Source organism: Elephas maximus, chromosome 8 (assembly GCF_024166365.1).
Source record: "Elephas maximus indicus isolate mEleMax1 chromosome 8, mEleMax1 primary haplotype, whole genome shotgun sequence".
NCBI classification, from domain to species: domain Eukaryota; kingdom Metazoa; phylum Chordata; class Mammalia; order Proboscidea; family Elephantidae; genus Elephas; species Elephas maximus.
The window spans coordinates 79,945,385-79,957,408 of NC_064826.1; the positions used below are offsets into that span (position 1 = coordinate 79,945,385).

Sequence of the window (12,024 nt, forward strand, 5' to 3'; positions counted from 1 at the left end):
CTAGGAAAATATTTTCAGCTACGACATCTCCGACCAGGGCCTGATCTCTAAAATCGACATGATTCTGCTAAAACTCAACCACAAAAAGACAAACAACCCAATTAAAAAATGGGCAAAGGATATGAACAGACACTTCACTAAAGAAGACATTCAGTCTGCCAGCAGATACATGAGGAAATGCTCTCGATCATTAGCCATTACCCGTTGCCGTCGAAGAAATGCAAATCAAAACTACAGTGAGATTGCATCTCACTCCAACAAGGCTGGCATTAATGCAAAAAACACAAAATAATAAATATTGGAGAGGCTGTGGAGAGATTGGAACACTTATACACTGCTGGTGGGAATGTAAAATGGTACAACCACTTTGGAAATCACTTTGGCACTTCCTTAAAAAGCTAGAAATAGAACTACCATACGACCCAGCAGTCCCACTCCTTGGAATATATCCTAGAGAAATAAGAGCCTTTACACGAACAGACATACGCACACCCATGTTTACTGCAGCACTGTTTACAACAGCAAAAAGATGGAAGCATCCAAGGTACCCATCAATGGATGAATGGATAAATAAGTTGTGGTATATTCACACAATGGAATACTATGCATCGATAAAGAACAGTGGTGAATCTGTGAAACATTTCATAACATGGAGGAACCTGGAAGACATTATGCTGAGTGAAATTAGTCAGCTGCAAAAGGACAAATATAAGACCACTATTATAAGATCTTGAGAAATAGTTTAAACTGAGAAGAACGCATTCTTTTGTGGTTATGAGAGGGGGGAGGGAGGGAGGAAGGGTGGAGAGGGATATTTACTAATTAGATAGTAGATAAGAACTACTGTAGGTGAAGGGAAGGACAACACTCAATACAGGGGGGGTCAGCACAACTGGACTAAACCAAAAGCAAAGATGTTTCCTGATTAAACTGAATGCTTCGAAGGTTAGTGAAGCGCGTTTGGGGACCATGGTTTCAGGGGACATCTAAGTCAATTGGCATAGTAAAATCTACTAAGAAAACATTCTGCATCCCACTTTGAAGAGCGGCGTCTGGGGTCTTAAATGCTAGCAAGCGGCCATCTGAGATGCATCAGTGAGTCTCAACCCACCTGGATCAAAGGAGAATGAAGAACAGCAAGGACACAAGGTAATAAAAAGCCCAGAGACAGAAAGGGCTACATGAACCAGAGACTACCTTATCCTGAGACCAGAAGATCTAGATGGTGCCCGGCCACAACAATGACTGCCCTGACAGGGAACACAGTGGAGGACCGCTGAGGAAGGAGGGGAACAGTGGGATGCAGACCCCAAATTCTCATAAAAAGACCAGGCTTAATGGTCTGACTGACCCCGGTGGTCATGGCCCCCAGACCTTCTGTTGGCCCAGGACAGGAACCATTCCAGAAGCCAGCTCGGTGGACATGGATTGGACTGGACAATGGGTAGTAGAGGGATGCTGGTGAGGGGCAAGCTACTTGGATCAGGTGGACACTTGAGACTACGTTGGCACCTCCTGCCTGGAGGGGAGACGGAAGGGTAGAGGGGCTTAAAAGCTGGCAAAATGGACACGAAAAGAGGGAATGGAAGGAGGGAGTGGGCTGTCTCATTGGGGGGAGAGTAATTGGGAGTATATAGCAAGGCGTATATAGGTTTTTATGTGAGAGAATGACTTGATTTGTAAACTTTCACTTAAAGCACAATTAAAATTATTAAAAAAAAAAGTTTCTCTGTGAGCGGCCATCTAAGATGCATCAATTTGTCCCAACCCATCTGGAGCAAAGAAGAATGAAGAACACCAAAGGCACAAGGAAAATATTAGCCCAAGAGACAAAAGGGCCACATAAACCAGAGTCTCCATCAGCCTGAGGCCAGAAGAACTAGATGGTGCCTAGCTACAACCAATGACTGCCCTGGCAGGGAACACAACAGAGAGTCCCTGACAGAGTGGGAGAATAGTGTGGTACAGAACTCAAATTAATATAAAAAGACCAGACTTAATGGCCTGAGACTAGAGGAACCCCAGAAGACAAGGCCCCCGGACTCTCTGTTAACCCAGAACTAAAACCATTCCTGAAGCCAGCTCTTCAGACAACTAGACTGGACTACAAAATATAAAATAATACTCGGGAAGAGTGTGCTTCATAGTTCAAGTAGATACACAAGACTAAATGGGCAACTCCTGTCCGGGGGTGGGATAAGAAGGCAGAAAGGGATGGGAGCTGGTTGAATGGACACGAGAAGCCCGGGTTGGAAAGGGGAAGTGTGCTGTCACATTATAGGGATTCCAACTAGGGTCACACAACAATATGTGTGTGAATTTTTGTAGGAGAAATTAACTTGAGCTGTGAACCTTCACCTAAAGCACAATAAATAAATTAAAAAAAAATACACAAGAACTCACAAAAAACCCAAATTAAATACATTTTAGACAAATTGCTAAATTTAAATTAGAAATAAGTTTAGAAGATGCTGCTCAATATGTGAGAAATAATAATCAAATAGCTTCATCAAGTTTATTGTTGTCTTTAACAAAAAGAAAGAAAATAAAGAGCACAGAAAAGGAAAAGAAAAATTAATCCATAATCAGCCAGAGCTAAAATTCTAGATGGTTGCAGCAGTGCATCAACAGGGAACTACCAGATAGATATTCAAGCTGGTTTCAGAAGAGGACTTGGAATGAGGGATATCATTGCTGGTGTCAGATGGATCTTGGATGAAAGCAGAGAATATCAGAAAGATGTTTACCTATGTTTTGTTGACTCTGCAAAGGAATTTGACAGTGCGGATCATAACAAATTATGGGTAACGTTGTGAAGAATGGGAATTCCAGAACACTTAATTGTGCTCACGCAGAACCTTTACATAGATCAAGAGGCAGTCTTTTGGACAGAACGAGGGGATACTATGTGGTTTAAAATCAGGAAACGTGTGCATCAAGGTTGTATACTTTCACTGTACTTAAACTGTATGCTAAGCAAATAATCAAAAAAGCTGGATTATTCGAAGAAGAATGCAACAGTAGTATTGGAAGAAGACGTATTAACACCCTGTGATATATAAATGACATAACCTTTCTTGCTGAAAATGAAGAGGACTTAAAGCTCTTACTGATGAAGATCAAAGAACACAGCCTTCAGGATAGATTACCCCTCAACATGAAACAAAAATCTTCACAACTGGAACAATAAACCAATATCATGATAAGCAGAGAAAAATATCGAGGTTGTCAAGGATTTTATTTTATTTGAATCCACAATCAATGCCCATGGAAGCAGAAGTCAAGAAATTAACTTATTGCACTGGACAAATCTGCTGCAAAAGACCTCTCTAAAGTGTTAAAAAGCAAAGATGTCACCTTGAGGGCTACGGTGTGCCTGACCCAAGCCATAGTATTTTTAATTGCCTCATATGCATGTGAAAGCTGGACTACGAATAAGTAAGACCAAAGAAGAATTGATATGTTTAAATTTGTTTGCAAAGAATATTGAATACACTATGGACTGCCAGAAGAATGAACAAATCTGTCTTGGAAGTACAGCCATCGTGCTCGACAGTGAGACTTGGACTCAATTACTTTGAACATGTTATCAGGAGGGAACAGTCTCTGGAGAAGGACATCATGCTTGGTAAAGTAGATGGTCAGAGAAAAAGAGGGTGACACTCAACAAGATGGATTCACTCAATGGCTGCAACAATGGGCAACAGTGGTTGTGAAGATGGTACAGGACTGAGCAGTGTTTCCTTCTGTTGTGCATGTACAATTAATTGTTCTGGAATTCTCATTCTTATTCATAATTTTGTTATGTTTCACACGGTCAAATGCCTTTACATAGTCAATAAAACACAGGTAAACATCTTTCTGGTATTTCTGCTTTCAGCCAAGATCCATCTGATATCAGCAATGATATCCCTCATTCCACTTCCTTTTCTGAATCTGGCTTGAACTTCTGGAAGTTCCCTGTTGGTATACTGCTGCAGTCTCTTCTGAATGATCTTCAACAAAATTTTACTTGGGTGTAATATTATTGATATTGTTTGATAATTTCTGCATTCCGTTGGATCACCTTTCTTTGGAATGGGCACAGATATGGATCTCCTCAGTTGGTTGGCCAGGTAGCTGTCTTCCAAATTCCCTGGCATAGACCAGTAAGCTCTTCCAGCATTGCATCAATTTGTTGAAACATCTCAATCGGTATTCTGTTAATTCCTGGAGCTTTGTTTCTCACCAGTCCTGTCAGTGCAGCTTGGATTTCTGCTTTCAGTACCAGGGGTATGCTACCTCCTGAAATGGTTGAACATTGACCAGTTCTTTTTGGTACAGTGACTGTCTGTATTCCTTCCATCTACTTTTGACGCGTCCTGCGTTGTTCAACATTTTGCCCATAGAATCCTTCAGTATTGCAGCTCAAGGCTTGAATTTTTTTTGTCAGTTCTTTCAGTTTGAGAAATACTGAGCATGTTCTTCGCTTTTAGTTTTCTAACTCCAGTTATTTGCACATTTCATTATAATACTTTATTGTATCTTCTTGAAGCACCCTTTGAAATCTTCTGTTCAGCTCCCTTATGTGATCATTTCTTCCATTTTCTTTATCTAGTCAACACATTCAAGAGCAAGTTTCAGAGTCTCTTCTAACATCCATTTTGGTCTTTTCTTTTTTTCCTGTCTGTTTAATGACCTTTTCTTTCTTCATGTATGATGTCCTTGGTGTCATCCCACAACTCATCTTGTCTTCAGTCATTAGTGTTCAGTGCATCAAATCTATTCTTGAAATGGTCTCTGAATTCAGGTGGCATATACTCAAGGTTGCACTTTGGCTATCATGGACTTGTTTTAATTTTCTTCAGCTTCAACTATAACTTGCATATGAGAAATTAGCCAGGGGCCTTTTGTTCTGACTGATGATCTTGAGCTTCTCCATCGTCTTTTTCCACAGAGCTAGTCAATTTGATTCCTGTGTATTCTATCTGGTGAGGCCCACATGTATAGTCGCTGTTTATGTTGTTGAAAATAGGTATTTGCAATGAATAAGTCATTGGTCTTGGAAAATTCTGTTATGCGATTTCCTTCACCTTTCCTTTCACCAAGGCCATATTTTCCAACTACTAATCTTTCTTTGTTTCCAACTTTTGCATTCCAATCCCCTGTAATTATCAATGCACCTTGACTGCATGTTTGATTGATTTTAGATTGCAGAAGTTGGTAAAAATCTTAAATTTATTCATCTTTGACATCAGTGGTTAGTGCATAAATTTGAATATTAGTCGTATTAACTCATCTTCCTTGTAAGTGTATGGATATTATCCTATCACTGATAGCAGTGTGCTTCTGAGTAGATCTTGAAATGTTCTTTTTGACGATGAATGCGATACCGTTCCTCTTCGTCATTCCCAACATAGTAGAATATATGATTGTCCAATTCATAATGGCCAATACCAGTCCATTTCAGCTCACTAACACCTATGATATCAATCTTTGTGCATTCCATTTCATATTTGATGACTTTCAATTTTTCTAGATTCATACTTCCTACATTCCACATTCTGATTATTAATGGATGTTTGCAGCTGTTTCTTCTCATTTTGAGTCATGCTATATTAGCAAATGAAGATCCCAAAACCTTTAGTCCATCCACATCATTAAGGTCAACTCTACTTTGGTTTGTTTGTTTGTTTTCTTTGTTTTTTTATAGTATATGATTATTGTGCCTTAGGTGAAAATTTACAGCTCAAGTTAATTCCTCATTCAAAAATTTGTATACATATTGTTTTGTGACATTAGTTTCAGTCTTCACAATGTGATAGCACACTCCCCCTTTCCACCTCCAGTTCCCTGTGTCTATTCGACCAGTTCTTGTCCCTTCTTGCCTTTTCATCCTATTTTTGACAGGAGCTGCCCATTTGATCTCATATATCTGATTGAACTAAGAAGCACGTTTCTCATGTGTATTATTTTTTGTTTTATAGTCCTGTTTAATCTTTGTCTGAAGAATGGGCTTTGGGAATAGTTTCAGTTCTGGATTAACAGTGTGTCCAGGATCCATAGTTTCTGGGGTTCCTCCAGTCTCTTTCAGGCAATTAAGTGTGGTCTTTTTATGTGGATTTGAGTTCTGTTCTACATTTTTCTTCTGTCTGGGACTCTGTTGTATTCCCGGTCAGGGCGGTCATTGGTGGTAGCTGGGTACCATCTAGTTCTTCTGGTCTTACAGAGATGGAGTCTCTGGTTCATTTGGTCCTTTAGTCCTTTGAAGGTTGACTTTACTTTGAGGAGGCAGCTCTACCCAGTCATATTTTGAGTGCTTTCCAACCTGAGGAGCTCCTCTTCTGGCACTATATCAGACAGTGTTCTACGACTATGCATAAAGTTTTTACTTGCCAATTTTTTTTTTAGAAATAGATCACCATGTCCTTCTTCCTAGTCTGTGTTAGTCTGGAAGGTCCGCTGAAACCTGTCCACCATGGATGACCTTGCTGGTATTTGGAATACCAGTGCTGTAGCTTCCAGCATTATAGCAACCCAAAAACCACCACAGTATGACAAACTGACAGATGAGTGGTAGATGTGTGGCTGTTGTTGTTAAGTGCCATTGAGTTGTTTCTAAGTCATGGCAACCCTAGGTACAACAGAAGGTAACACTGCCCTGTCCTGTGCCATCTTCACAATTGTTGGTATGCTTGATCCCACTGTTGCAGCCGCTGTGTCTGTCCATCTCATTGAGGGTCTTCCTCTTTTTCTCTGACCCTCATTTTACCAAGCATGGTGTCCTTCTCCAGGGACCGGTCCCTCTTAATAACATGTCAAAAGTATGTGAGACAAAGTCTTGCCATCCTTGTTTCTAAAGAGCATTCAGGCTATACTTCCTCCGAGACAGATGTGTTCATTTTTCTGGCAGCTTATGGTATATTCAATATTTTTCACCAATACCATAATCCAAAGGCATCAATTCTGCTTTGTCTTCTTTATTTATTGTCCAGTTTCATATTCATATGAAGTGACTGAAAACACCATGGCTTGGGTCAGGTGCACCTTAGTCCTTAAAGTGATAACACTTTAAAGAAGTCTTTTTCAGCAGATTTGCCCAATGCAATGTGTCATTTGACTTCTTGACTGCTGCTTTCATGGGTGTTGATTGTGGATCCACGTAAAATGAAATCATTGACAACTTCAGTCTTTTCTCCATTTATCATGATATTGCTTATTGGTCCGATTGTGAGGCTTTTTGTTTTCTTTATGTTGAGGTGTAATCCATACTGAAGGCTGTAATCTTTGATCTTCACAGATAGTGCTTTAAGTCCTCTTCACTTTCAGCAAACAGGATATGTGCCTAGTAGTCACTGTATTGAATACAGCAGTTCTAAACAAGAACAACGTTAAGGGGGCTGGGTCGGGGGAGAATAATGGGACATGAGAACTGACTTGTCAGGGAATAGATACAGATATTGATAAGTGAGGAAATTCTTAGGAGTAAATAAACATGAGTTTCAGTCACACAGGCAACCACCTTAAGATAAAAACTAGCATGTAAAACATCTTAACACAAAAAGAACAATTGATAAGGCTCAATATTTAAACATTATAATAAAATGTTTCACTGAACCAGAAATAGAAGGTAAGTTTTTTCACTTGGTTCATTGTTACATGTCAACATGGTATAATAACCAGAGACAAAAATGCCTTCTTTGTCTTTCACTCCATCTCTCTCTCTCTCTCTTTATATATATATGGTTGGACAGTAGTTAAGAGCTAGGCTGCTAACCAAAAGGTTGACAGTTCAGATCCACCAGCTGTTCCTTGGAAACCCTATAGGACAGCTCTGTAGGAATCCACTCGACAGCAATGAGTGAGTGTATATATATACATATATGTATATAAAAAATTTCCTTAATTTAGGATAAAAAAAATTTCTTTTAAAGACTTACTGATTCATAAGCCTCTTACTCTGAGTTATATGGTTTGTTGAAAGAGAAGTCTTTAAAGCCATGCCAAGTCCATTAGTTATCAGAGAAATGCAAATTAAAACAACAACAAAATATTACTATAATTTTACACTTACTAGATGGCAAACATTCAGGTACACTATAACATCCATGTAGAATATGAGCTCCATGAGGGCAGGAATTTTTGTCTGTTTTGTTGATTGCAATATACGTACTGCCTAGAACACAGCAGGTGCATATTAGGCACTCAGAAATTTATTTGTCAAATGTGTAAAAAAAATCAGTAAGCTGGGTAGTGCCGGCATTGGCCAAGATGTGGTGCTGTAGGAGCCCTCACAGCTGTGGGAGAGTAGACTATGGCAGGATGTTGGAAAGCAATCTAGCACCATTTAGAGTACACAAAACTTGTGACCCAGTATCCTCTCCTGGGAATGTATACCAAAGAGTTTCTCACATAGGGTCATTAGAGTACATGTACTGGGAAGTTCACTGCGGCTATACAGTTATTCTGTAATTGTTTAACTCGTCTTTGTAAAGCACGTTCTCTACCATTAATTCTTTTGATTCTCACAACCCTAAGAGGGGCAGGTCAGGAATTATTTTTCCAATTTTAAAGAGAAAAAATTGAGAATCTAGAGAGAGCGTTTAATTTTAGCAAGTGGCAGAGCTGAGACTTGAACACAGGACAACTACCTTGAAATCCAGGATCTTCTCCAACTTGCGGCGTTACTAACACTATTTCCACGCTGAAAAGACACAAAAGGGAACTGGTTAGTTATGTGTATGTGGATTTCATGCAACAGAATGTAGAAGCAGTAAATGAACTTTTTTTAAAGCACATTACAGGCTAGTATGCAGTGATTTTGAAGGGGGAAGAGGAAAGAGAAGATCTGATGGAAAGCTTTGTAATCTACCTGCAAGTCCCCATATTTCAATAGAAGAGGTCCAGTTTTTGCCAGTGACTGGGTTGCAGTGCAGACATCCTGCTCATCTTCAAAGCCTAGGCTGGCCGTGTGTGCATCTGGAGAAGGCACAGATCCTTCACCGAAGGGAGGCTTTCTTATATCTGTAATCCCTTGAGCATTTTCCACACACCACTGTGTCTGGCATTCCAGCGGCATCGAATCTTGGATATGGAGGGGAGGGCAGCATCTCACTGTGGTTTTGGGTTAGAAATAGGGAAAGTAGTCTCCATGAAAATACCCAGTATGAGAAATCTACATATTCTCAGAAGTAAACAAAATTAGTTTATAAATTTTAATGTTTCCTTAATTTAAAGAGATTTAATAAAGTTTGACTCATTTAAATAAATTTATCTGATATACAAACTCTAAACACTTTTCTCACAACTCCTTATCCTGAACACTATTGGACAAGCTATAACTTCCTAAAGAAGTGATTTATTTTCCTTCCACATGGATTCTTTAGAAATTTTCTCTTTTCAGTAACGTTAAATAATGCATACCTATTGATTTTCATTCTTTAATTCTTAAAAGATGTGCTAAAATGTTTTTTACTACCATTACATGAACAGAATCTGTCTTTCAATATTTTAATTTACCATAAAAATGCTAAGCTAAAACAACCCCTTTTGTTATACGTATGTTGAAATCTTGACTTTCTTCCCCTATAAATCTGTAAAATAACATAGCCAAACAGTTCGTTTTCATAAACAGCTATGTTTTAAACATAGATTTTTTTTTTCCCTGATATGAAAGTAAAACTAAAACCAAACCAAACCCATTGCCTTCAAGTCGATTCCGACTCATAGCGACCGTATAGGACAGAGTAGAACTACCCCATAGGGCTTCCAAGGAGCAGTTGGTAGATTTGAACTGCCAACCTTTTGGTCAGCAGCCAAAAGCTTAACCATTGAGCCACAGGGCTCCATATGAAAGTAATTCATTATAAAATACTGCCATGTAGACAAATGATATAATAAATAAAAAGCACCTATTATTTCAACACCCAGAGAAAACCAACATCGTAGCCCTGGTGTTGCAGTGGTTAAAAGCTCAAGCTGCTAACCAAAAGGTTGGCAGTTAAAATCCACCAGCTACTCCTTGGAAACCCTATAGGGCAGTTCTACTCTGTCCTATAAGGTAGCTAGGAGTTCAGAATCGACTTGATGGCAACAGGTTTGATTTTTTGTTCTTGGTCGTTCTAGTTGGGTGGGCATAACTCTGTACCCAAACGCCACTCAACACATTCGTATGCATACATTTGATGACCAAGGGACAAGTATTAAATAACTCAAGTGTCATAATGTTTGTTTACAAATCAATTTTATCTCTCTATTTTTTAACCTTTATTAATTCTGCAAGAAGCATCTTTTTTTCTCACAGCTTTACACTTGAAATCAGAGCTTCACAGAAGTGTCATGACATTCCCAATTCCGACACTAGCAAACAGCAGAGCCCAGACTCAAACTCAATTCTCCCAGCATCTTAACTCCCAGTATTCGTCCCACGACAACCCAGCTACCTCCTGCCTTTGGATTCCTGCTATGGTTTGGTCTTTTTGACTAAATTAAAAATCATTCTAAAAGTTTGCCTTAAAACACCCTCAAAGTGTTACTAAATTAAGGTTAAGTCTCAAGTATAAATTTTCAAGCAATTAGTTTTGGTTTTGCCCATGCAGAACACCCCACAGAGGATGACGAAGAAAAACTATTTACACACTACCATAGTGCAGTGCTTGTAAAAATGTTGGGTCTGTAGCAGCGATTTGCTAATCAAATTCAGAATTTGATTTGAAATGCCTCCGGCAGGCAGCCAATCCAGTTATGAAAGAACAGAAGCAAAAACCAGAGCCCTAGTGAGTTCCCTCCAAAACCTAACTGGGTCTTTTGCTCTTGTTGAAAAACTGGTTCCATAGGAAATCACTCTTAAAATAAAATATTGTAGTTAATTTTTTCAATAAATTATTGAACCATACTAGACACAAAACATGTATATTTCTGAATCTAGAGTTATAAAATATTCTGACATGTTTTAATATAAACAGGGACATTTCCAGTGATTGCTTGGATCTAAAATGTTTTTCCACTTGACATTTGTTTATACTTCCTAGGAAAGAGACTCTATTTATGGATAACTGAATAACACAAATAAACATCAGAGAAAGCTGAAAAATCAGCTTTGATTATGCATGAAAATCTACAATGTCATTGTGTACTCTTATGCCGTATTCTGATTGCCTGTTTATTTTTACAGAACTGCTGGTGAGCCTATGGAAGAAGAACCAACCTTGTGAAGTGCCAAGCCCCCCCCCCGATATTTCCTGTGTGTGACATCATTGTGTATCCCCCCCACCCCAGCACCCTCAGACATGTCTTGTCTGCTACCTGGGTGGCACAGATTCTATGGAACATAAACACTGGGCACAAAGTTCTGAACAGCAGCTTCACTTGTTCTTTGGATGGACTTGAAAGGGCATTAAAGATTCCTGAAACATAACCGCTGTGATTCTAAAGTTACAGTAAACCATGATTGGAAGAAACTGCTTCCAGCGTGCTTTTAATATGCTGGGTGACCCACTCACAGGCACAAAGTATGAACCAGAAACATTCAGTACAGCATTAAAAAAAAAAAAAATTATTATTATTTTTTTTAGGTACTGTTAATTTCAGAAGCTACAACAGCCAGTGAAATTTGGGGCAAAACCTGAGAAATACACATTTCTGACCTTGTGATCAGTATCTTATGGGGTAATTTTGTAAAAAACAGTCTTAAGTTGTTTACAGGATTTGCTTTCAGCTATGAACGGATAGTGATTACAAACAGATCACTTTTTATTTTTTTGGCCTTTTGTTTTAACACCCGCTTCAACTCTGACTAGGAAGAGTTCAAGATGGAACAACTGGGATGAGGCTTTCTTCAGTGGAATAAACCACATTGTATCTCCAAGTCCAAATGCCAAAGGAACCTCACACACTGTATGTAACGGTGCAATATTTTATGTAACAATTCTTAAGAAAAATTACTCTGTTTCCTTGACATCCCTCTCTGTGTTCGCACACATGGGCGGTTTGCAATTGTATTTGACTGTGACGTCTCCTTCCCCCACACACATCCCTTGTCCTGAT

The 12,024-nt window shown here is 39.0% G+C and overlaps 1 protein-coding gene across 1 annotated transcript in view; it reads left to right on the forward strand.

The window, feature by feature from the left end:
- HDAC9 (histone deacetylase 9) overlaps window positions 1-11,504 on the forward strand; it is a 1,063,574-nt gene extending 1,052,070 nt beyond the window's left edge. Inside the window, exon 27 of the mRNA XM_049893259.1 lies at window positions 11,153-11,504. Within this exon, the coding sequence (XP_049749216.1) occupies window positions 11,153-11,192 (40 nt within the window). The 3' untranslated portion in view covers window positions 11,193-11,504. The remainder of the gene's footprint in view (window positions 1-11,152) is intronic.
- Window positions 11,505-12,024: the final 520 nt, after the last annotated feature.